The sequence below is a fragment of the Chelonoidis abingdonii genome, chromosome 8, assembly GCF_003597395.2.
Source record: "Chelonoidis abingdonii isolate Lonesome George chromosome 8, CheloAbing_2.0, whole genome shotgun sequence".
Taxonomy (NCBI): Eukaryota; Metazoa; Chordata; order Testudines; family Testudinidae; genus Chelonoidis; species Chelonoidis abingdonii.
This window is the reverse complement of record NC_133776.1, coordinates 56,942,384-56,967,858: the sequence shown is the minus strand read 5'-3', so window position 1 is coordinate 56,967,858 and position 25,475 is coordinate 56,942,384. Positions and strand designations below refer to the sequence as shown.

Here is a 25,475-nt window from a genome sequence, read left to right as displayed (position 1 = left end):
ATCATTTTGCCATCACCTCCCCCCGCCCCCCCCCCCCCCAAAAAACAACAAATAAAAAGGTGCTTAATGTCTGGAGAGCTGTCTACACTGAACTAAGAAACTTGGCTAGTCAAGTTCTGATATATATTGCCTGTGACTGACAGCTCTGGAGACTGGACTTTGTCCTTTCCCTGGGCAGACATACTGATTAGCAAATTTGCTGTTGAAGAGAAAATAAATTAAAGTGTGTGTGTGTGTGTGTAATTTTTTATTTTTTTTTTTGGTTGGACCTACAAAAAGTGTGGCTTGCTCATTCCGCTCATTCTGCAGTCATTTAAACAGTAATGATATTAGTCCACAAAGAGAGATGTTTTGGCTTAAAATGCTGTAAATTCAAGTTGTGAAATTAATATAGTCTAGTAAATTCAATTGCATTTAAAAATAATAGAAAATGTTAAATGGAAAAGCACAAAACTGGCAGGAAAACGTTTAAGTTCAAAGCATGAGTTCACTTGTGTTTTAAATTTTTTTATTTTATTTTTTTAAAACACTGTAGTTTGGGGCTTTATCAGTCTTCTGCCATACCCTGGTACAGTCGTCCCTGTATGAAAGCAACATCACCTTCAAAAGCACCACCCCAGAATAGGAGATTTTATTAACAGCTGTTAGTAGCAGAAAGAAATAGCTTTAATGAATACTGTTCTATTTGAATAGAAAAGTCCTTTTCTCCTCTGCCATTTCCCAAAGCTTGTTTCCTTTTCATTTTTGACAGTCTTTAATATTTTTAATCCAAGTTGGAAAATGAGTCCTTGCTTCATACTGTGGAGGAAAAGATGTAATATTCATTCAGAAACTCTTGCTTGGTTAAATATATAAATGTAGCAAAGAAGATGCCATACCATATAGTGTCATATTTTCTAACTTTCAAACTAAAGTATTGGTTACATGGTAATTACTTTTGGATTTAGAAATCGTAATTGCCTGGTAATCTCCAGAAACATGTAATTACCATGAAGTTGCATGATATTCTCCGTGTAATTAAAAATAAATGCATATATAAATTTGAGCCCTTTTAACTGAGTGGTACAAAATAACTGATGATAGATTGATGGCTAGGACCTCTGGCTTTGTCTGTGGAGCCTTGAACTGTGTTGGTGTTGCTTTTCCTGCAGATGCACTGGAGGAGGTTACAGAGATGACATCTCAGCTCCAAAACAGCCTGATTCGCCTGGAGAATTTCCAGAAGTTGACAGAGCTACAACATGACTTGATTGGCATTGATAACCTCATCGCACCTGGCAGAGTAGGTAACTTTCTTTGCTTAACTTCTAAAGCCTTTATTGGCTTTGACTACTTAGGAACAACATTTATATTACATACTTATTCACCTGTCACAGACTTTAACTATGTATTTATCTTAAAACCTGTAAGGGTTCTCATAGGATATCAGGTCACATTTTCCCCATGTAATGTTACTGTAAGCAAGGGTGGCTCCAGGCCCCAACGCACCAAGCGTGTGCTTGGGGTGGCATGCTGCGGGGGGCGCTCTCTCGGTCACCGGGAGGGCGGCAGGCAGAGTGCCTTCGGCAGCATGCTTGCGGAGGGTCCGCTGGTCCTGCGGCTCCAGTGGATCTCCCGCACGCTTGCCTGTGGAGGGTCCAGCTGGTCCCATGGCTCCACTGAAGCCGCGGGATCAGCAGACCCTCCGCAGGCACGCCTGAGGGAGGTCCACCGGAGCTGCGGGACCAACGACCGGTAGAGTGCCCCCCGTGGCATGCCGCCGTGCTTGGGGCGGCGAAATGTCTAGAGCCGCCCCTGACTGCAAGGAACAAAAACAAAAGTAGTTCAACTCAGATTGATATTCCATTACCCTGCTCTGAGTACAACAGGTACTTGGTGAGCTGTTATGATTGGCCCTTGGATAAGAGGTAATACATTGTCACCAAACAATGACCACGCTGCTCGGTCTGTCTCTGATTTATCTCTGCTTTAAAATGGCCTGAGAGAATATAGCATTGATGAGAGGAGCATCAACAGAGTAGATGCCACAGTGTTAGCATTAACCTTGAATAGTCGTGACTTTGGGAGAATTTTTTAGATTCTAGATATATAATTTTTCTGATTCTCATAATGATAGTGTGGCACATCAGAGAACTAATGGACAGTTTAGAGTTCTATAGGGTTAATGGGACATTAGTTCAGTAGCCACTATGCTAAAGTCCAGCCTTTTATCAGAAATTACCGTTTCTCACTAATTCCAAATGGTGTTTGCAGCCAGGAGAAAGTGGGGAAAAGGAAGAGACCTCAAAACTCTGTGCACTTGGAGAAAGGCAAAGCTTAATGTAACTTTCTTTTTTCCCCACAGGAATTTATCCGGGAGGGTTGCTTGTACAAGCTCACTAAAAAAGGTTTACAGCAGAGGATGTTCTTTCTGGTGAGTGCTTCCTTTGCTGTCTACACATCAAGTGTCCTCAAGGCATAGCCACAAACCAAGCTGTTTTTCAGGGATTGAGTCCCAGTACAGAGATGATGGAGCTCAACATGCTAACCAAAAGTTCACTGAGTTACTTCTCATGGTATATGGAGGACAGCAGTAATCCAGTCCATTTTCTGATTGTTTACTTACACCGATTTATTTAAGTACATTTAAAAAGCCATGTTACTATCAAGCTCCATTAGAGAAACAAAGCAAATGTTGTTAATGGAAATGGACAAAATTGGTAGAGAATGAAAATAAAGTTTCTTGCTTTTAAAAGGTATTACAAACAATGGCAAACTTAAACGAAACATCTGTGTGGAAAAGGTACCTGGTAATGTCTTTTTAAGCATACAGGTTATATTCCTCTTTCCTCTGTCAGTTCTCAGATATGTTGCTGTACACAAGCAAAGGAGTCACGGGTACCAATCAGTTCAAAATTCATGGACACCTCCCTCTGCATGGCATGCTGGTAAGTAGTTTCTTTCAAAGTGCACCACAGCATTGGTTAAATAAATAAATAAGCCACAGTGCACGGAGGCCTTTTGGTGCATTCACTTCATGCAGTTATGCTGAACTAAAGTCTCATCTATTGGTCAGAAATGAGGTGCTTCCAGGCTGTTGAAAGCAGCCTCGCTGCCAGGGTTGTCAAAGACCATGGAGATGTGGACTGGACCTTTTTCATGCTTTAATCTGTGTGTGATGCCAGCGGACAAAGCACTCATTTTTTTCACCTCTCTAGCAAAGTAATCTGAAGACAAATCTTGTTTAACTCTTCACTTTTGCATGACTGTTTGAGACTGATCTGGGAATCCTGATCTGTGCTGTTGTTTTTCACAGCTAGCCATATCAGCTCTTCTACCCTTTCTTCTAATGAAGCTATTCTTTCTTTCTTTGACTTACAGTTAATAGTGCTGGATCCTCCGGTGAGTAATAAGATGTACCTTAGCTGGAGTTGCTCCTTTCCGACCCCATTGGCTATGGCACTTACACAGCCGACAGATGTGGCACTAGAACTATAACACACAGATTCCTATGTAGAACCAAAATAGACTTTGAGTGCTTTTGAAGTAGCTGACTTTCATACTTGTGGCAACTCTGAAGTCATGGTGTTGTGAATGAGTTCCTATCTAACCCGAGAGAACAACTTGGGTACATACCATTGCACAGTGAGTGATGAGAGAAACCTTTTTTCTTCATGTTAGGTGGAAGAGAGTGAGAATGAATGGTCTGTCCCACACTGCTTTACAATCTATTCAGCTCAGAAAACAATAGTAGTGGCAGCAAGGTATGTATTTCTTCTTCCCAGCCACAAGCAGGTAAGAGCCCTTGGATTAAACATTTGGCTGCTCATTGCAGGGGCCAGAGGAGTGCTTCATGGGCCCTCAGGAAAGCATGGTTTTGACAATAGGTTTAAAATATTCAGCATTTAAACACCTTTTATTAACGCCATGTTACAGAAAGGAGTATTTGATCTAAGCAAACCATGCATTCTTAAAGGAACAGCAGCAGAAGTGACATTGCTAGTGCCTTGTTTCCTGATGAGCTGACTGAGCTTGCAGTGAAAGTGTTTAACCAATTATTTTAAAAGGGGGAAAGATACAAGTGATGCTATTTGGCGACCTAAACATGGAAATATGTTAGAGGGCCAAAAAAACCCCAACCCCCAGTTAAAATGTAGAAAATGAAAATGGGATTAAGAAGTGCAGAATTCCTGGGCAGATGTAATGGAGGCATTGCACAAGCCAGGAAATGAGATGAGTTCAAGGATGGCTTGTAAAGTAAACAAAGTTCTTTTCAACTTAGCCCTTTCCTCTTTTAGAAAATTGAGTATTAGCAGCTCCCAGCTGGACAACACAACAGTGAATCAAGACCTTTCTCTCATATTTAGCTTTCAGGTAGATAGTAAAAGGAATGGTACATAATCCAGAGAACTGATTTACAAAAGTAAACTTTTCTTCTGCACAATATTCAGTTCTCTGTAATTTGCTTTTTTTTAAGTGATTAGAAAACAGAATATTTACATGACCTATAAACTAAATCTTTCAGTCTTTATTCAGTCATTACTGCGGGAAGTCTCTGGTTAATTCAGTGTGAGCTTTGCCTACATATGAATTACAGTTGGGATTGATACATTTGTAAGTCAATTTTGCAAGGCAAAACTTCACACTAAGGTGATAAATATATGCTGTAGAAAGGACAGGATGTACAAAGAGACTGGCTAAATTAGTGAGAACCTAAACTTTTCCATTTCCAGATTTGGAGCATATAAATTTGTTACCTCAATGTTACAGTAAGGTAAACCATTGTATTTCACGATAGAATTTGTAATATTTGTTGCTAAAAAGACTCTTTTAAAACTGGATTGGTTTATTGTTTGTTGGTTTGTCACTCAGGTTTATTGTTTTTCTTTATACTCATGATGTAATCTCTCTATACTCCAGATGTAAAATTTAATTTACAATTTCTACAATCTCCTAAGAACAGATCCCAGTAGTTCTTGTGCATCTAAAATTCCCATGGGATTCAGTTGAAGTTATGCATGCACGGGTGATGCAGAATTGGATCCCTTAATCTAAAGGTTACATATTCTTTGTAGGTTTTTTTTATTCGGCTAGTTTCATAGCTCCTAATGTTAGCGAAAGCTATTGCCAAACGTTTGTGAAATCAAGTTTTTAATGGCTACCAATCACTTATTTTATATTTTTCATATTAACAAAAGGACTAAATTAACCCTTTTCGAGTGCTAGCTTACCTGAAAATGTCAGTTTTGAAGTTCAGCCATTTTTTAGTCAACTGTGAGCCAAAAAAACAGCTTAGAAATATGATTAAAATCAGAAGAGTATATAATTTTTTTCACCCCATCATAACTTGGAAATGTTTGACAGGATTTTTCTAAAACTTGAAAAAGAGCAAATGCTTTGTCTTGATACTAAAAGGAAAAAATTACTCTGTAGCAACTATTCCAGAAAATAAAAAATATGACCTATGAAGTTCTTACCCAGTAATCACAGTGTCATCCATATAATCTATAAATGGTTTCCATATGCTCTGGAATAAATCTTCAGCATCCTTCATTCTCTGTTTTATTCTGGAAGATGAAAGTTAAAATAGATATCCTTTTTACAAGGAGTGCCATCCTTCAAATGCTTCAGTGTTATCATTTTCAGTGTCATTCCACCTACCCAGTCTAAGATGCCTTCCTTTAATATGATCTTCAGTCAGAAAATATTTCTCATCTCAAAAAAAGTAGATAAGTCATAAAGCCCTTATAAAGAATGGTGATATTCCTTGTAATTTCATCCCAATATATGTGTGGCACACAACCCTAGAACATGTTGTTAAAATTATAGAGCAGTTGAGTCTGACAGTCTGCTGTCTATCCATTCTCTCTCCTTTTCAGTATAGATCTGTGTGGTTTTTAAACTGTTATTTTAAACGTGTCTTCAACTGCTTGGTAATCATAAACTCTAACTTCTCCCTACTCAACCCTCCCATTCTGTGTCTTAGATTTTAATGGCATGCTGCAATATATTTACCAGAATTATCTGTAATTAGATGTTTGAGCCCTACATTTGATTTTCCGCATTTAAAAGACAAGATCCCCATCAGAAGGCTTCATAAGGAATCACTTAGTAAAATTTCAGAGTGGTAGCTGTGTTAGTTTGTATTGGCAAAAAGAACAGGAGTACTTGTGGCACTTTAGAGACTAAGAAATTTATTTGAGTTTAAGCCTTCGTGGGCTAAAACCCACTTCATAAGTATATCTATCTTCCTACTGTATTTTCCATTGCATGCATCCAATGAAATGGATTTTAGCCCATGAAAGCTTATGCTCAAATTTATTAGTGTCTGAAACTTTACTAAGTGATTCCTTAGTAAAGCGGTCACCAACTAAAAAGTCAGCTTTTGCCTGCAGTTACAACATAGTTATCTGAGGTTACTAGGTTTTCCTCATAGTTAGTTACCACAAATGTCTCCTATTTTGTATGATATATGTTGGGAAATGTTGGATTTTTTTTAAGGGGCTTCTGTTTTTAAAATTTGGGTACATCAGCTCCCTTGAGAATAGTGTCATAGCTCAGATCTGGAGGGAATTAAGTTCAAGGGAGATCAACTTAACTAAGTTACCACTGCATGGGATGGGCCAATGAGCATTGCAACTGTCCTCTATACTTTTCTAACAAGCCCAGGTTGATTTCAGATGGCAGGAGGATGGGGAGGAGTGAAATTTTCTATGACTTTGCACACATGAAGTTGTGGAACTTAACTCTCTGTCAGGAAAGCTGCTTCTGTTGCTATATGGTAAACTGTGAAAAACATCATATTTTGGTAGCCCAAAATGCTGGGATATCAAAAATCTAGCACTTGATTCAAGTTCATCTTGATTCAAAAATCTAGCACTATGTCCCAGTGCAAAACCAAGATGCTTAGCCAGCAGCACTCTTTGTTTTGCAGTACCCGTCTGGAGATGGGGAAGTGGATGGAAGACCTAAACATGGCGATTGAAATGGCCAAAAAATCTAGTGAGAAATATGACACGTTTTTGGAGAGCTCCATGTGTAATCGCTCTAACAGTAAGTAGCATTTTCCTTCTTTATTAACATAATGCAAATGGTGCTGTGATCCCTGCGTCTTCCAAATTCTCAGACAGGAAGGATAATTGATATATGCTAATGGAGTGCTGTTTCCGCATTTTCCTTAGAGTAGACTCCCCTAGCTATAGTGATGTTTCTGGTATTTTGAGACCCAGCAGATAGAAGTTTGTGCTGCAAAGCAATAATGTGTTTTGCATGGTCCATAATCCCCTTAACCATCTCTTATTTTGGAGAATATTCCTCTGTTTAACCACACAGTGCTTTTTCCAATCCATAGAAGCTGGTATCTTTGATGGACAAGAAGTTCCCGATACACTGTTTTCAGTCTGAGAGGCTGTTTTTACTGTGGTCTGTGATGAAGCATGTGACGTTCCTTTTTTCGGTGAATTTTCTCTGTTGCACAGTGAGAAGGGAATCTTTCCAAGTGACATCCTTCTCTGGATGTGATATTGTAAAACATATGCTCAGTGTTTTAATATGAGTCAGATATCCCAAATGCAGTTGGATCATGACAGCCAGAATGATCTGTTCAGTGTGACTTTCAGGAGCTGTGTAACACATTCGTACTGTCTGTTAGTGTTGGGTAGGTTCAAGAAAAAGTTGCAGATGTTCCATGGAATCCCAGTTTCTGCCACAGGCTATGTATCACCGTTTTCTTAAACTGCCGCTGAATTCTCCTCCTCCAGGATCCTCTGATGAGGTCTCTCTAGAGCAGGAATCCGAAGATGACATACAGTCTTCTCATAGCTCCCTGGACAGGCAGAGCCACCACCGTGCCAACACTACAATGCACGTGTGCTGGTATCGCAACACCAGTGTCTCCATGACTGACCACAGTGTGGCTGTCGAGGTACCCTATAGGGCACAGCTCTCACTTCTCAATGTCTGTCTCAACTCATTCACCACCTGATCTTTCTCCAGTATATGTTTGTTGCCATCAGTCATTTCTGTGGTGATCAGAGAGAGAGTGAGTGAGTGAAAGGTTAATAAATGTTTGAACATGCATGTGTGTCTGTGTGTATATATACACATGTCGCTACTCCACCACAGTGTTCTTATTCAAGGGAGTGTTTTGAAGAAGAAAAATGTGAAAGGAAAACTAGGAAACTTCTAAGACAGAATTTTTAACCTGAGTTTCTTGAAATCCTCAGCCTCTCCAGAGGGAACTGACTATTTTTCTCTTTCTGCCAATGGTGTTCTAGTTTAGAGCCAATCCTGAGCTACCAAACCCTGGGATTGGGTGCTAATTAGCTACTGTACTTCCTTCATTGTCCCTGGACTTAGAAACTGCTTTACTCTCAATATTTTCATAAAGTTGAACTATTTCTCCTTCAAGAGGGCCTCTGCATATTCCCATTTGTGCGATGTTTCCTCCCCTGAACCAGCCCTGCTGAGTTTGTCATCTTGCCAGCAGGCAAACTGGATCCCATTTGAAGGAACCTGGCCTTGCTTCCTTTGGCAAATTTATGAATGGCACCAGATCACTGTGATATCTGAAGTGCTGTGAGCATACCTCTGACTCTAGGATTGCAGTATGCATTCTCCCAGCACCTTTTTGCTTTGCTCTGTATTTCAAATTCTAATACAATGACTTTTTCACATTCCTTTGTCATTTAACAGATGCTTTTCTTACATCACTTTTTCTTCTTCTAAAGCTCTATTTTTTTACTGCTCAGTTTTCTGCTTTCTTGCTGTTTCTCCAGAGCTTTGTCCTCACTATTTGCTGGGCCCGACCCATCGGCCCAACACAATCACCCATGTCTGCTGGTACCGGAACCAGAGCCTATCCCTGTCTGATTACTTATGCATGATTCAGGTAAAAACATCTCTCAAACACTGAGCTGAGTCCAAAGCAGAAAAAAATTCTAGTTCCTCCCACCTGCACCCTAAACATTGTGCAAGTGGGTGAATGCCTGACACATTCAGAATGGAAGTCGTGATGTTTGGTGATTGGTGCGGAAGTCCACTGATCTCTTTGTCTCACTTTCCAAAAATAGCCTTGATATCCTTTCAGTTTATGCTACACCAACCTAAACTCTGGGTTTTCTTTTTTCTTTTTCATTAGATATAAAACTAGTATGCTGTAATTCCTTCTTGTAGTTTTAGCCACATCTGTTTCTCATCTCACTGTACCACTATTCTATTACTCAGGTTCCAGTATACCAGTATATTAACTTAATGCTTCCTTGCAACATGCTGTCCACTCCAGCTCAGCTTTATGTAGTCATATCCTAGTCCAGAACCCCAGTGTCAATCAGGAATACTTTTTTGCTTGTTTCTTCTCATGTTTTATTTTTGATCTCGCACAAATAAACTGAATGCAATGACTTGGTGGATGTTGCTTATTAGTTCTTAGCATGTTTCAGGAAGACAGGATGCGGACGGCAACAATGGTAGGGCTAGATTTTTGGGGAGCTCAAGATCATTCTCTTCTTAGTGAGGTGCTATGGATGGTAAATCATTAGTATAATAGAATTAGAAACCCATACAGTAAGAAATGGTAAATAATCACATAATCAACTTCAGTCATCTTCTGTTGAGGTGAAAATGCCATGCATATTAAACTGTTTTGCAATGTGAAAGCAGACCATTTTGTGTAGGTGGGAAATTGACAATGCAAAAATGCGCTAAGGCATTCCATCAGAAACTGGAACATCCTAGAAGCCTCCCAAAGCATAGGAAAAGGGCCGTCTTAATTGTTCTGCATTGTCTAGAAGCAGCCACAATAGGGAACATCAGTCAGCATATGGAATAGTGCCAGGAGCAGCATTTGTCTTGTTCTTGGGGAGAGTGATCAGTGATCTCACATTGTTTGTTTTCTTTTTCTTCATTGCTAGAATCAGCTTTCAGGGTACCTGCTGAGGAAATTCAAAAATAGTAATGGCTGGCAAAAGCTCTGGGTTGTCTTCACCAACTTCTGTTTGTTCTTCTACAAAACTCACCAGGTATGCTATAGTAGTGGAACAGTATGGGGACAAAGGGAGAGATACTGGACAGAAGACACAGCTATAACTCTTTACTGTCCTCTAGATGCATTTTGCAATCATCTATCATCTGCACTGAATTGCCTAACTCCAAAGGCATGTAGCAAGAAAAATAGCAGGCAGCAATTAATAGAGTCAGGCTCCTTAAGGCTAAGGGACTTTCTCTCGCAGCTTTAATCAGGATATCCTGTTTTCTAAGTGGGAAGTGTGAGGGATGGGAGTCTCTTGAAGTAGTGGCTAAACGAGGTCAAGTTGATTAATGAACCTTTCACCTACACCTTTCCTTTTCCTTTGTGTTTAGATGCCAGTCCAATCTTCCCCACTCCTTTTAAAGTTTAGCACAACTAATGATTTGAAATAGGCCTCAGGAATTCCTGTGACAGTGGAGTGATTTGTGCATGTTTCTGTAGTGAATATTGCCACAATGCTACCTGCGCCTTCTGTCCTCATTAGCCCAGTAAACCTGTTTCATGTTACATGGGCTTCTTGCCTTGAGAAAACAGTGTTATTGGGAACAAAATCTTTGTTTTGCTGTGGGAATAGTGCTCTGGATTTGAGAGAGACAGTGGGGAAAATCCAGGAGACAGTGAGAGACAGGGGAATAGAGGCATGTAATTTTATTAAAGTAACTACGCAAGCTTGGGGAAAATTTCATCATAATTTACAACATACGGGTCTCAAAATAGATGGAAAGGCAGCTTCTCTTCTCACCCCCTGCTAAGAGAAAATAAAGCATTCTTGACTGTACAATATGGAAGATCAAACACATGCTCTGCAATTGCTGTCCATGTGCTGACTGGTAAAGGATGGCTTTCACCAAGAACTGCACTGTTTGGCTGTGTTTCAGGATGATTATCCGTTGGCCAGTCTCCCACTACTTGGCTACACAGTCAGCACCCCAGTGGAGGCAGATGGCATTCAGAAGGATTATGTCTTCAAGTTGCAGTTCAAGTCCCATGTGTATTTCTTCAGGGCTGAGAGCAAGTACACCTTTGAGAGGTAAATTCAGGGTTCCTACATCCATCTCAGAGTCTATTTGCTTTAGCCACAAGTGGGTAGTCCAGAGTTGAAATTTTAGATCCCAGTCCTTGTTGCTGTGCACAATCCAAGTACCCCCAAGGGGATCCACTGGGTTCCTAGAAAGAGGGCATCTTTTCCCTCACCATCCCTGATGGCTGCAAAGCTTCTCGGTGGTCACTGCTTCAGACCTCTACTCCCTTCTGAGGGAAATAGCTGGTGGCAGAGCTACTAGCTTCCAAGTTTCCCTCAGGGTGCCCAGGCCCTTCCCCCAAGGTCCGAACCCTGCCCTGCCTGTTCCCACCCCAGCTCCTCCCCCACTCTACCCCTTCCCCCAGTCCTGCCCCCAAGCATGCCCCATCCTCACTCCCCTCCTCCCCCTCCCTCCCAGAGCCTCCTGCATGCCATGGAACAGCTGATCCGCAGCAGGCGGGATGCTCTGGGAATGAGGGGGGAGGAGTTGATTGGTGGGGCCACCAGCAGGCAGGAGGCTGCTGGGAGGGGGAGGGAGGGGAGCTTGGCTGCTGGTGGGTCCTGAAGCACAAACAGAGTTGGCTCCTATGGCTGGTGGTTCTGCCTAGCTGGAGATCCAACTTCCTTCTACACTGTGACATACTAGAAATCCCAATGAATCTGGGTAATGTAGCATGTGTAGCGGTATATACCCTCTGCGTGGGTGCCCACTACCTTGCCCACCATAACCCATAGTATATCCACACTGGGCCCAGGCAGCCTTTGACATACAGTGCACTGAGAGAGGTGGTTATTTAGGTACAGCAGAAATCTTTTTGTTTTTCAAAGAGAGAGGGAGCATGGTATACAGGTTAGAACACACGGCTGGGAGATAGGAGTTCTGCGTTCTATTGCTGTTTTTGCAACTGCCTTGCCCTGTGACATTTTTTGAATGCTGATTGTACTGCAATACATTCATACTCAAAACTTACATATTTAAATTATATTATATGCAAGAGAACTAGGTGCAACTTTATACACCAGTCAATTGAACCAGAAAACGGAGTTTCTTCTAGAAAGCAGGAACATAATCTCTTGGGCCAATATTATTTTGTGTTCTCCCTATATTCCCTTCTACCTCCTGTAAGGAAAAAGAAGTCTCCCCATCCCCACTTGAGAGCATCAAACTCTTGTCAGCAAGTCCCATATTGTATGGGTCACAGTGTTACGGAATAGTTCCAGCCAAGTCCCTATCTTCTTCACTTTTTCAGAAAGTAAGTTTAAGAAAACTCTCCAAGCCACATATAATTGGTTTAAAGTTTTTCTCTTAATTGCCATGTTTTCCCAGTAACCAGATTCCGAGAAGTATTGAATTCCAGAATGATAGCGAGAGTGGGACATTTTTTACCCATTTTATAAGAGTTTCTTTCCATTGTGTAAAGAGGTACAGTCTCAAACAGTTCTCAGTGGCCAAGGATAACCTCTTAAGTGAAGAGAGCTTTCCTAAGAAAAATACAAGAGAATCAAGTGAGCCTGATTACAAAACCAGGTGCATGGTGCTAACTTTCCAAAACAAGACTGGCCTTGGGCAGCATCACCCACAGTGGGTTCAGTCTTCTTTTCAGGCAGGGCCCAACCCCAGTACAGTTTACTCCAGGGAACAGGAGAGACAATCTCTGTATAATTTTTCATACTGGGTTTTTCTAATACAATCTCTAGTTAATATTTTAGGTATTGCCTTGTGGCCTCCATTCCAATGTTGGTTATCTCCAGAGGTATCCTCCCAGGTTTCTCTGACCTTGGATCTAACAAAAGATCTGGTTTCATTTAGTAACTTGTTCATGGAAGATATTAATCCCTTTCACAGTCCTAAGACACTTAGAATAGACTTGAGGGGCTTGAAAGTGTTGGATAGATATTTGTCTAACAAATCTGAGTCAGTGAAATGAAGAAAGGCAATTAAACTAGATCTATGGCTGGGGTTCTCAAACTGGGGGTTGTGAGGTTATTACATGGGAGGTCACAAGCTGTCCGCCTCCACTCCCAAACCTTGCTTCACCTCCAGCATTTATAATGTTCAATATAAAAAAAGTGTTTTTAATTTATAAAGGGGGTCACCACATGAAAGTTTGAGAACCACTGATCTAGGGACTCCTTATGTAAGTCTGTGAACGATTATGCAAAGGGCCAAATATGTCTGCAAGTTATTTGATGCCAGCTGCTCTCCATACCTTGAATATACAGTTATCTATTTGATTGATTGAAATAGGGAGTGGTTCAAAATAAAATTCCATGGTGTTAGTGATGAGAAATCACGTAACTGTTTGCAGTTGTCCTCCCATAGAACTACAGGGGAAAGAATCTGATAATCAGGGTAATTGCTGTGTTGAAGGAAGAAAACATAAAACTTCCTCACTCCTGGAAACTGCTGGCTCCTGAAGAGAGTTACACTCCGTCTAACGCAATCCAGTTGACAAGCCAATATCTGCTTCAAGCCCACAACTACATGACCTCCCTCTTTTTTATATATTTTCCTAGGTTGCAGTAGGTTAGTTAACATCCTTTGTGGGACTTTAACTTTCCAAAAGAAGGTTAAAAATAGAGTATTTGGTCTGTCTTCTTAAAGCAACTTTACTGATGATGTGTATATGGTATAGTGTATTATATACAAGGCATAATTGTCACTTTGGCTACATTGATCCTGCCAAATAGTGTTCAGATTCTGAACCATTTTAACATGTTACCCTCAGTTTGTTCATTAACGTAAGGACATTACACACACTGTGTGGTGCTGATCAGATCCCTTCACCTCTGCAGTAAAATGGTGTTCAGACTGCCTACCTCACAGGGGTTTGCAAACCTTAGTGTTTTTTACGGGGTATGTGTTTGCACTTTGACTTGGGGGGTGATTCCCAGCTTGAGGAGACATCCTGTGCTAGCGCTGATTGAGGTAGCTCACTAAAAATAGAATGTAGCCATGGCAGGGGGAGCAATGGGAAGGGCTAGCTGACCTGCGTACATATCTATCAACTGATGGGCATGTACTTGGGTTGGGTAGTGCCTCCTGTACTCATGCTACCATGGCTATGCCCTCTATTCAGCATGCTAGCTCAGGTCTCCTCAAGCTGGGAATCACTCTCCCCCAACCACCACCACCCAGCTCAAAGTGAAGACATACCCAAAGCATTTGAAGATCCTTGGATGAAAGCGTGATACTAGAGTGCAAGCTATTCTTGTACTGTGGAAATTTTCCATAGATCAACAGCCCATCCAATACATTTGAACCCAGAAATGTTTTGTAAGCAAAGGATGTGGCCTTGAATGTTGTAAATGTTCTGTTGTTCCTCTCTTGCTAGGTGGATGGAAGTGATTAAGAGAGCCACAAATTCTCCAGGGAGATCGAGCCTGTTGATTCCCATGGATGAAAAGGATGTTCGCACAAACTGAAGGGAACAGAGCTGGGTCTCTGCTGTAGACATCTGTAGCGCGATGGGATGGAACCAGGAGTGTGGGGGGGAGGGGTTGATAAAGCAGTAACATGAGATGCTTGTTTCCACCTGGTATGGAAGTTAGATGGACAAGGGGAGTGAAGAACTGGGGTCACATCAGGTTAGACTGGACTAGAAGATGTAAAGTCTGCTACAGTCAAAGCTAACTGGAGAGATAATGAACCTTAACAATAGCTGCAAAATTTCCATTCCATGGGAATCCCATGGTTTGCTGTGTGCATGCATTGCATTCCAGTTACAGGATCTGTATGGTATACAGTGACATGTCCTGATGGAGACAGATGGCCATGTTCATTGTGATTGGGTGTGTCAGTTGTGTTTCTTGGTCCATAACTGCAGATATCAGGCTTTCTGGCCCCCGGGAGTTCCCTTCTGACAGTGTGGCTAAACCTCTGGACTGTCAGCTGCCGTAGCTTCAACCTGCTGGCCACAAACTTCTTGGACTAACTGGGGATCTGCAGATGTATGCAGCTGTAAGGCCTGAATTCACTTTAATTTCAAACAGAAAATACAGCTGCTGTAAAATCACGGAGCTCTTCAGGAAATTACCATGGCAACAACTTCACTTTTTTTCGGGGATGGGGGGAAATGGGGAGAACATGAAGCTTTTAGTTTTAGCTGTATCACATTTTACAGCTTGGAGCGGGAGACCTGTATGAGAGAACACACCTGGTTTCCTTAGAGCTCAGAGCCTGCTGTGCTGCATGCTGAGGGGCCTACCAGATATATTTATTATTCCTCCAGAGTTCTCTGCATCCATCATCGAGTGGAGGGCTCCTCTTACAAACCCTTTAATCACCCTCCGCTAGTGAGACATTATTTAAGGCAGGGATGGCCAAAGAACTAACCACAACATCCTCCAGTGCAATATGTTGCTGCTCTTGAGTGGTATTTTCAAAGGTGCCTAAGTGACATAGGCATATAAGCCCCATTGAAAGTCACTGATACTTGTGTTCCTATGCTACTTAAGCATGTTTGAAAATCCCAGCCCTTAACTCTCTGGAGGTGGCATCCATCTTCAGCTTTAACATGGTGTGATGGTCACCTGCATCAAGGTGGAGCATTATATCCTGGCACCTGCTCCCTGTGGGGTTGTGCCACCATATTCAAGATAAAAATAGTTTGCCCCACTTCCTGCGGATATGCTGTTTCCTTTGGATGCTGTGCAATGCAGCACTTGATTGAGCAAGTTATGGATGCCCCTGATCTAAGGACTGGTAAAGTTGTAATAAGCTGAAAGTAATAAATGCTGCTGATAGGTAACATAGCTTAGAGAGGCTGATTTTTATTTCAGGTAGAAAAGTATTTGTGTCAGGGAAGAAACAATAAGGTGTTAGAGAGAGATAAGAAAGTGCTGTGTGTTGTGAGGATGGCAGAAAGATGAAGAAAGCAGAGCCACCTGTGGAACACAAGAGATGCAGAGGCTTGCATGTGCAACTGTTTCCCCAGAGAGACTACTGGGTTGTGTTGGTTCAAAGTCTGACGTGTGCTGGATGGGAAAGGACTAGGATCCCAGATGGGAGGATTCTAGGTAGAAGATTTCATGACCTGTCACTTGGCACCTTCATCCATAAAGGAGCAGAGACTAGACCAGTGCATCATGATGGTTGTCCATTGTAAGTTAAATGTACTTTAATTTATTAGTGTCTTAAAATAAACTGTTGTAGATGTATAAATGTGTTTATTAGCCATTTCTGCTGTAACCTAGCTGAGTGTAAATGTCATGGTGGTGGAAGTAAACAGCTGCTCAGTGTAAAGCTCTGTGTGCCCGTGTTCACGCTAAAGCTTTCCTGCTCTTGGGAAGGTATGTGACGTCTGCATGTAAGCTGGGTAATTAGGTCCTTTAGAGTCAGTGGTCAGTCACCTGTTCTAGGTGAAATGCCTTATTCTTGAGCTTTGCAGTGATCTCTATGGACCCCAGAGTAGTAAGTCTATGTGATGGCATCTTCAAAGAATTACATGTGTGATTTTTTTCTCCCCTTCAGAGCTGATTAAACCCTCTTTTTCCTTAGCTCTGCAGCTTGAGGGAAGAGGCTTTGGACTCCATAACAGGTGGTTGAGCTTCTGCAGTCTTCATCTGTTTTCCTGGATGATGCTCTGCTTGCCTCTTCTTCCCAAGAACAGTAATGCACATTAGGAACATCCAGGGTCTGTTTGAAAGGAATGTGTGAAACCAGTTTAGAGTGGAGCTTCCCTTTTGAATGAGAAATCCCCAGCCGCCGTCCTTGGGATTTCAACTACTTGTTAATCTCTTGCAGTGGGAATCTGCAGAGGCAATTTTTATGAAGGAGAAAAGAGGGTTACCTATCAGTAATTGAAGTTTTCTGAGTGTGTCCACACTGACTCTCCTCCATAGCCTTTTGCGTAGACTTTGAGACAGAGAGGAGTTAAAGACTGTTAAGAGCAAAGAGCCTTTTACAGCGATGGTTTAAAACATTGTTGTATAGCTCCAGTTATCTGCTATGGCTTTTACTTCTTTAAATGATTCCATGGCTTGTGTGTGTGGCATGCAACTTCCTACAGTGTAGATGTGCAGAGGCAGTATGTCTGAAAAACCCATTACTAGTAAGTTAGATGCCTTTCTCAGCTTTGCCCCAAGTGAACATTTTCTCACATCATCTGGTATTACTGATCATCTGCTCCGTAGAGACAGGGACCTGGAATAGCAGAGAGGATTATGTTACATTGGCAGAGCTGTATAGAAAGCTTGCACAACACCTCTGTACAATGCCGGGCACTGACTCACTTTCTCAAGAGCCAGAGTTTGCCACTCTGAAAGCAACAAGACTCAGTGAGTTCAAATATTCCATACATGCTGACTGGGCCTTGTAGTGTCTCATTGATTTAGTACAAGGATGGGCAACTGGTGGTCCAGAGGCCACACCAGACCCACTGGATCATTTTATTTGGCTCACCACAGCCCAGCTTGGGGTAGGTGATCCAGCAGCGCCAGAGCCAGGAAGAGAGGGCGGGTGGCACATCCTGAGGCGAAGGCCCTGCGTGTGCATGGATGCATTTGTCACATCACGCTGTGGTGAGAGCCAACAGACCAGAGCAGGGGGGTTGGTGCAGCCCCCAGCAGACAGGAGCTGCTGCTGCAGAGAGAGTGCAGGATGGACTTTCTCTCTCACCCTGGTCCCTCCCACCCCTGCATCGCACTGCCTGGCCCACCAAAGTGTGTTAGAGGATTCTTTAGCCCTCTACTACCTGAAAGTTGCCCATCTCTGATTTAGTTTCTTCCAAGTTTTCTAGCCTTAAGCAACCTAGTGCACTACCATCTACCTTATATATTAGAAGAGGAAAGTCCTGAAGAGTAAGTTATATGCATTGACAAGTATTGCAATTCTGATTTCACCTGATCAAAAAGCAATACTGTTTGAAAAAGCTCTTGAAAAAAAACTAGGGCTGTGGATTAATCAGTTAACTCATGCAATTAACAAAAAAATAATCACGATTAATCGCACTTTTAATCACACTGTTAAACAATAGACTACCAATTGAAATGTATCAAGTATTTTCTACATTTTCAAATATTTTATTTCACTTTACAACACAGCATACAAAGTGTATAGTGCTCACTTTCTATTGTTATTTTATTACATATTTGCACTGTAAAAATGATCAACAAAAGAAATGGTATTTTTCAATTCACCCCATACAAGTACTGTGGTGCAATCTTTATCATGAAAGTGCAACTTACAAATGTAGATTTTTTTGTTACATTACTGCACTCAAACAAAATTGTGTAAAATTTTGAGCAAACAAATCCACTCAGTCCTATTTCTTCAGTCAATCATGAAGAGAAACAAGTTTGTTTACATTTACGGGAGATACTGCTGCCCACTTCTCATTTTCAGGTGACATTGTAAATAAGAACAGGTGTTTGCATGGTACTTTTTCAGCCAGCGTTCCTAGGTATTTACATGCCAAACATTCATATGTTGCTTCATGCTTTGGCCACCATTCCAGAGGACATTCTTCCGTGCTGACGCCGCTCATTAAAAAAATGCATTAATTTGTGACTGCACTCTTTGGGGGAGAATTGTATGTCTTCTACTTTTTTACCTGCATTCTGCCATATATTTCATGTTGTGGCAATCTTAGATGATGACCAGCATATGTTGTTCGTTTTAAGAATACTTTCGCTGCAGATTTGACAAAATGTAAGAAGGTACCAATGTGAGATTTCTAAAAGTAGCTACAGCACTCGACCCAGGCGCCTTCCAAAATCTGAGAGGGACAAGGCGTGGAGCATGTTTTCAGAAGTCTTAAAAGAGCAACAGTCTGATGAAAACTACAGAACCTGAACCACCAAAAAAAAGAAAATCAGCCTTCTGCTGGTGGCATCTGACTCAGATGATGAAAATGAATGTGCATCAGACTGTACTGCTTTAGATCAGTATCGAGCAGAACCTGTCATCAGCATGGATGCATGTCCTCTGTAATGATGGGCAAAGCATGAAGCGACATATGAATCTTTACTGCATCTGGCACAAATATCTTGTGACGCCGGCTACAACAGTGCCATGCAAACACCTGTTCTCACTTTCAGGTGGCATTGTAAACAAGAAGTGGGCACCATTATCTCCTGCAAATGTAAAAAAACTTGTTGGTCTGTGCGATTTGCTGAACAGGAAGTAGGACTGTGTGGACTTGTAAAACTTTAGAGCCTACATTTTGTTTTTGAGTGCAGTTTTTTTGTATATAATTCTACATTTGTAAATTCAACTTTCATGATTGAGATTCCACTACAGTACTTGTATTAGGAGAATTGAAAAATACTATTTCTTTTGTTTTTAACCATGCAAATATTTGTAATAAATATAAACAAGCACTGTATACTTTGTATTCTGTGTTGTAATTGAAATCAATGTATTTGAAAATGTATTTAACAGATTAATCATGATTAATCTCTGTTAATCATTTGACAGCCCTTAAAAAAAAAATTTGGAATCAGCCACTTTCTACTCCTATCCTGGTTGTCAGTTACAACAGATGTGGTCTCTCAGGGACTGGGATGTGGGTGGCAACAGTTACGCCAGTATTTTGGAGAGTACAGGGGTTCTAAGAGGATGTGTGTTTCTATGCCAAGAGCCTGTTGTGTAAAAGTTATGGTTCCAGTCCATTATAAAAGGGAAAAAGTCATTGCTGGTGGGATTCAGGTAGTGAGGTGGGAAGCCTGCTTTTAATGGAGATCAAAGTAACCATAGCAGGCCAGGCAACCAGATGAGAGCAACAAGATGGCTATTAGTTTATGTAACCTCCTGGCTTTTCATTTAGAGTTCTCCTTTCAGGGAGACTTGACACACATTTGCTTTTAAATATCCCATATTGTGGGGCACAGTGCTTAAAGTCAATGGTAGGTCGCAGCTTTCAGCAGCTCTGGAAAAGTTATTAATTAAATATCTAATGAGGAATTCTGATGAATTTTCTACATAAAGAATGCTTCAGGGTGTCATTTTTCTGTCTTGGCTACTTATATGATCCCCATTACCACAGTATCTTGGTGTCTCACAATCAGATGTATTTACCCTCACAACACCTCTGTTTGGCAGGGCAGTGCTCTTGTTCTTATTTTACAGACAGGAAACTGAGCGCCAGAGAGGTTAAGTGACTTGGCTGAGGCCACACAAGGGGTGTCTGGCTGGGCAGTGAGTTGAATCTGCCTCCTGATTTCCAGGGTAGCTGCCTAATCATTGGACCATCCTTGTTATCTATTATGGTAAGAGGGTTTTGAGAGTTGATATTTGCTGACTTCTGCCCTGCATGCAGGGCAGGTCTGCAATGGCTCTGGTCTCAGCTGCTGGAGAGGCAGAGCCTTCCCTAGAACTGGAGGGTTGCAGCTCTCATGGAGCACCACCCTGGCACCAAGTGATCAGAAAGTGGATGAAATGTTCTCCCATCACTGGAGGAAAAAAGCAATAGCCATTAAAGTGAATAGAGAAAAAATGATGATAGAATTTGTTCCTTGGAGGAAGCACAGATCATAAATGGTGTGTATGCAATTAAAAGGCCAGGCATGTGGCCACAACACATAGGGGAGGCTGGACAGCCCTTTGTAACTTTCATAGGTGAAACTTTGTCCCAAATTGCTTGATAAGGAGGCTATGCAAAGGAAGGCAATAGGCATAAAAGCTAATGGAAGAAAAGTGACAGCCCAACAGAAGAGTTGGAAAGAGAATGAAGAAAAGAATGTGTTCTATATACTTTTACACAGAGCAGGGACAGTCCCTCTGTAATAGTGAGAGTGAGACAGGAGTATACTGGAAGTACTTATCTATCAGGATCCTGTTGGCTGTCACCTATTGGCAAACATCCAAGATAATATTAGCATGATCTGTAATCCTGTAGACTCTTAAACATGTTACTAACATTTACTGGATTGCTTAACACAGATGTCCTCTTGTTCCACTATAAACAAAGTCTTCAACTCAGTATAGTTTAACTGCTTCAGTTCAGAAAACCACAACAAACTCAGTCCTGATTTGTTAGTTTCATTCTAACACATAAGCAAATACAACAGGGACTATTTCTTTAGCTGCTCTTTGAAAGAAAATAAAAATACCTGCTCCTGTAGCCTCATTGTGCAGGATGTTAATTTCCTTAGCTGATTTAAATGTTGTTCACTTCCTAGCAGTCTAGATAATTTCATGTGTGTCTTCTGTTTGTTTCATGTTGTGCTGCTACACTGGTCTGACCATTTGCTTAAGTATTTTCAGCACATGCTGGATTACAAGGTCCCTCCTTTTGGCCCATGTTGTAGGCATATGTGTGTTGTCTGTGCAGTGCCACCCCACCGCTCCAAGGGGACAACTACTCTCACTATGCCTCATGCAGCTGAGAGAAGACACCCCATCATTTAGCTGTGAACATCTGTTAACATTTCAAACAGGATCCAAAAGTAGAGGAAGTGTCAGAGAGAATGCACTTTCCACCCTGCTAGTTTAGCTGGCTGTAAGCCTAGCTTAGAAAGAGTACCTACCCTATTTCACAGAAACTACCTTCCTAGCTGTATCTCTGTCACCACCCATATCAAGCCTCTGCTATTGCTAGTATGGTGGACAATGTAACAGTATTCAAAAGTGTTGATGTTATTGGAGTAAACATGCTGTCCTATTTTATTTCCCTTTGAATAAAAGGTATTGCATCTGTTTTTTAAACTGGTGTTGGACTGACCTGATTGATTGTATCAATCACTGTCCACTTGCTGAGAACCAGATTCTGCTTTTCTCCTGCTTAGAATTCAGTAAACTGTTACTAGAGTAGAAAATACTTAGCCCTTAATCCACTACCACAGCAGCAGCGTTAGAGCAGGAAGGGGGAAAAATAAGCTGACAGCTGCTTTAGAAACAGGCTAGACATCAGGTTCAGGCAGCTTTCTCTGCCATACAGTCACCCTCAGTGATGTTCTAGACCATCACTTTTTCACTGCTGAAGTCATCGTATGTTGCAGCTGTGGACCAACATTCCTGCAACTTAAAGATCACTAAAGCAACTTCAAGGGAATAGAGGAAGTATTTCCTTCCCTAAAAGGGTGTTAGGTGAGAGCTTGGCCTGTAATTTTCAACTCCCCTCTGGCTCCATGGTGCTGAGGGCAGGGAGGATACACTCATACATCAGCAGAAGTCCACTCAGTTTATGAAAGGTCTGTGATGTTTGTTAAAGCTCTAGAGTCTTTGCATTCTGTGTAACAAAGCTATAATAACCACTACTTTCCGTGCTCTTTTAAAAACTCACACCATGTTGCTTAGAATATTGGAGGAAATTTATGGGGATTGTTTCCTTAAAAATCATCCTTCACATGCACTTCAGTGTCATGAGTAAAGATAATACAAGGTACCTTATTAACAATATGCTACCATCATGAACAGAATAAAGTTAAAAGCAGCAGGAGACTTTCCCTTTTGCCCGGCTGAGTGTTCCCTTTACTTGTCATTGTGCATAAATACAGGCTCCATGGCTACCTCAGCACATAAAATAAACTCTGCTCCACAAGTGAGCTCTAGCAAGAGATGATAGCAGCTATTTTCTACAAAGATAAGCAGTGCTGTTAACACACAGAGCCTGTATTTATACATCATAGAGGAGCAGTAAAGATTGTTTGCAGTTCACTTTAGCATAAGACTAAGTGGTGGGGCTCATGTGTTCTCTTTGTAGAGACTCCAGGCCCAACATTCCTACCTTCAGCTGTGCAGGTTTCAGAAGCACAATCCACATTTACCTATTAGTTAAGTGGTCTAACTTTTAGAGGCACTGAGCAGCTGCAGCTCCCATTGGCTTCTAGGGAAGCTGTAAGAGCTACCTGAAGTCACATCACTTATGTGAACGTAAGATTTAGCTGCTTAGCTTTAGGCACCCAGCTTTCAAAATTTCAATCCTGTCTCTTTAGAAGCCTGGTTTCCTTCCAGATCCTTGGAGTATCTTGTATACAAATCTATGACAAAGTGGAGAACTGAAATTCCTGGCTAAATTTGCATTGTCAAGAAAGCAAAACTAGGTGAAGTTGCTCCATAGGAATACCTTGAATGACCAAAGTGTCTGCTTTACTGAAGGGCAGCTAATACATCGATAATGAGAGATGCAGCTCATTATGTGGATTGTACTTCTGGCTGAGACTGTGTTGGCTTCAAGTTGTTTAGAGCACAGTTTTAAGAAATGGTTCATGAGAGTAAAGTAGGGGAGAAATTGACTTTGGTATCCCAAGCACCGCATTTGGGATATAGTCACCAAGGAGCAATGATATCAGCCATTTAACAGGTAAAGAAAAAGCTGAATTTTCTTCAATTGAAAATCATTGTAAAGAATTTCAGACTCACCTTTTAAACATCTTTGCATGACAAAGGTCCCTTTTCTAATGCACTTTAATCTTAGTGTTTAGTCTGGCTCACCATAGGATAGTCACAGCATTCAATCTGCCACAAGCCAACGCACCTGGTATGTCTGCTGGTCAGAAGCAGCAGGAAGCATAAGCAACCCCATATAAGAGAGTTTTAGACCAAACGCAGCTGCCTTGTCACTGCTGCTCTGTGGAAGTGAGGCAAACTTTGCTCTAGTGTAGCTTAAGTAAAGTAAGGCCTGTTCAAAGAGTGACATCCCCAGAACTGCTGGCAGAACAGTCAGCAAACCCATCCTGTGAAAGTGACAAAACAACGCAGCTACTCTTGAATGAAGAGTAGGAGGACAGCAGCAAACCTACTTTCACTGCTACTAGTTAAAGCCTGTGTTCCACTAGTGTATGAAGGAGTTGAAAAAATCTTGTGGGGCCAGAGTGCCACTTTGACTCCACTAGAATGCTGTAGTGTATGGAAAGCCTGGAGCCACCTCTACTCCTTGTGCATTACCACTCACCTACACTTCCTTGTGGGGAGAGAAGGCTGAACCCATCATACCTCCCTTCTGAAACATCTGAGTACAGGAGAACTTCCTTCTTGCTCCACCTTTTAACAAGCTCTGAATCAAATAAAAATGGATACGTCCACAGGGAGAACAATTAAAAACTCCATTGAGAACAGTGTAAAAACAATTAGACCGCCCCTCCCTTGGGCTCTGCAAAAGGTCTAAATTGTACTTGCATTGTGAACCCCACCCTTGGTTGTCATGGAAACATGTATAGATGAAGGCTCTGAAATGTCCTGGAGTCACAATATTACATCCAACAGCAGATGATAGTGGTCTGGATTAGAGATGTAGGTCTTATGAAGTTGGGAAAATCCTCCCTTCCCCGTAAAGAGCAGCAACAACTGTACTGGTCAGCGGGCTGAAGTCAGGTGGTTCCGGCTGTGTGAAAACCTGGGGAGAAAGGGGGGAAAAAAGGACAGACAAGTGACTTTGGCTGCACTCGTCCATTTGAATGACACACTAGGGGGTTAGAACCCCCCACACCCACCAGAGACTATGATGGACAATGATAGAAGAGGCACACTGCACACCCTGGAGTTTTATTTGATAGACTGACAAAGCAATGGGAGTTGTCTAGCTAGGCAAAAAATAACAGCAAAGTGTGATGAAGTGGGGGTTTTCCTGGGGTTTTCTGTCTTTTCCAGGGTTTGCATGCACAGGGGGTGGGACTCAATGACCTGGGTGTTACTGGTTTAACGAGGTGAGGAGAGAGGGAGTTTGTTGTTACAGAGGACCCGAGAGGGACTCAGGACCCCAGCCCAGGAGACACAACCAGTTCTGGCCAGTGGGAGGACAATGGGCTGCAGAGAGAGGACCTCGGTGACCTGACCAGCCGGTTCCAGCCAGAGGAGAGCTGCGAGGAAAGGGGACTCAGGCCTTCCTGTTTACAACCCTGTGTACCTGGAGAGAAGACAATGGACTGAGGCAGGGCTGAGGTCGGGGTATCAGAGACCAGCGGGGAAGCAGGGGGGCTCGGCTGGCGAGGGGAAGCAGGCAGAGCCCACCTGGATGCAGGGAGACTGAGAGTGCTGTTATTGTGAAGAGGCCAGGCCTGAGGCCCTGAGAGTTTCCTGTGGCTGTGTCAACCTCTCAAGAACCCTCCTGTTTTCCGCTGGCTGAGAGTCCACTCTGATATAGAGAACAGGGTTGCATCAGCACCTTTGAGGGTGAAGAGGCCCGGGGGTCTAGAGTGCATGGTCTCTCCGAGGGGGCCCACGGCAGAGACAGAGGTGCTAAGGCTCAGAGAGGTGCAGCTCCAGGAGGTGGAGGGGCCTGACCCCGAGAAAGAGTGGACCCCCAAGAAGGGCTGTCTCACTGAAAGGGGCACCCCCCACGGACCGCACAGGGCCAAGTGTGGGCACGATCTGTGAGTCTGTGACACAAAGCCCTTGAGAAAGGGGATGATTAGATAACAGTACAGGAGAGCATTTTCTGCCATGTGGTTTGAAGCAACTCAGAACATTACCCAATTGCAAGGGTAATGCTTAAGTGGCGTGGGAGTGTCACAACTTAGCTCCAGGAAGTTCTCCTAGCCTCTAGGAAATTAATCAGTATTCAAAAG

General features: G+C 42.2%; 2 protein-coding genes across 9 annotated transcripts in view; one reads left to right on the top strand and one right to left on the bottom strand.

Annotated features, from left to right (window-relative positions):
* Window positions 1-17,976, top strand: part of FARP2 (FERM, ARH/RhoGEF and pleckstrin domain protein 2) — a 204,508-nt gene extending 186,532 nt beyond the window's left edge. For 2 of the 5 annotated variants that reach the window (XM_075068629.1, XM_075068630.1), the window contains 10 exons: window positions 1,152-1,282; window positions 2,345-2,413; window positions 2,838-2,927; window positions 3,361-3,381; window positions 3,661-3,743; window positions 6,914-7,032; window positions 7,740-7,903; window positions 9,891-9,998; window positions 10,885-11,036; window positions 14,363-16,276. In XM_075068629.1, coding sequence (XP_074924730.1) covers window positions 1,152-1,282; window positions 2,345-2,413; window positions 2,838-2,927; window positions 3,361-3,381; window positions 3,661-3,743; window positions 6,914-7,032; window positions 7,740-7,903; window positions 9,891-9,998; window positions 10,885-11,036; window positions 14,363-14,453 — 1,028 coding nt within the window. In that variant the 3' untranslated portion in view covers window positions 14,454-16,276. Of the gene's footprint in view, window positions 1-1,151; window positions 1,283-2,344; window positions 2,414-2,837; window positions 2,928-3,360; window positions 3,382-3,660; window positions 3,744-6,913; window positions 7,033-7,739; window positions 7,904-9,890; window positions 9,999-10,884; window positions 11,037-14,362; window positions 16,277-16,527 lie in introns of those variants that run through there. The other 3 variants (XM_075068631.1, XM_075068632.1, XR_012656392.1) reach the window with 2 other exon arrangements.
* A 5,274-nt stretch (window positions 17,977-23,250) lies between these two features.
* The window catches only part of STK25 (serine/threonine kinase 25), a 42,954-nt gene continuing 40,729 nt past the window's right edge, over window positions 23,251-25,475 (bottom strand). For all 4 annotated transcript variants that reach the window (XM_032796109.2, XM_032796091.2, XM_032796101.2 and 1 more), the window contains one exon: window positions 23,251-24,304. Coding sequence is in view for 3 of the 4 variants with exons in the window: in XM_032796091.2 (XP_032651982.1) it covers window positions 24,265-24,304 (40 nt within the window). In the remaining variant the exon portion in view is untranslated. The remainder of the gene's footprint in view (window positions 24,305-25,475) is intronic.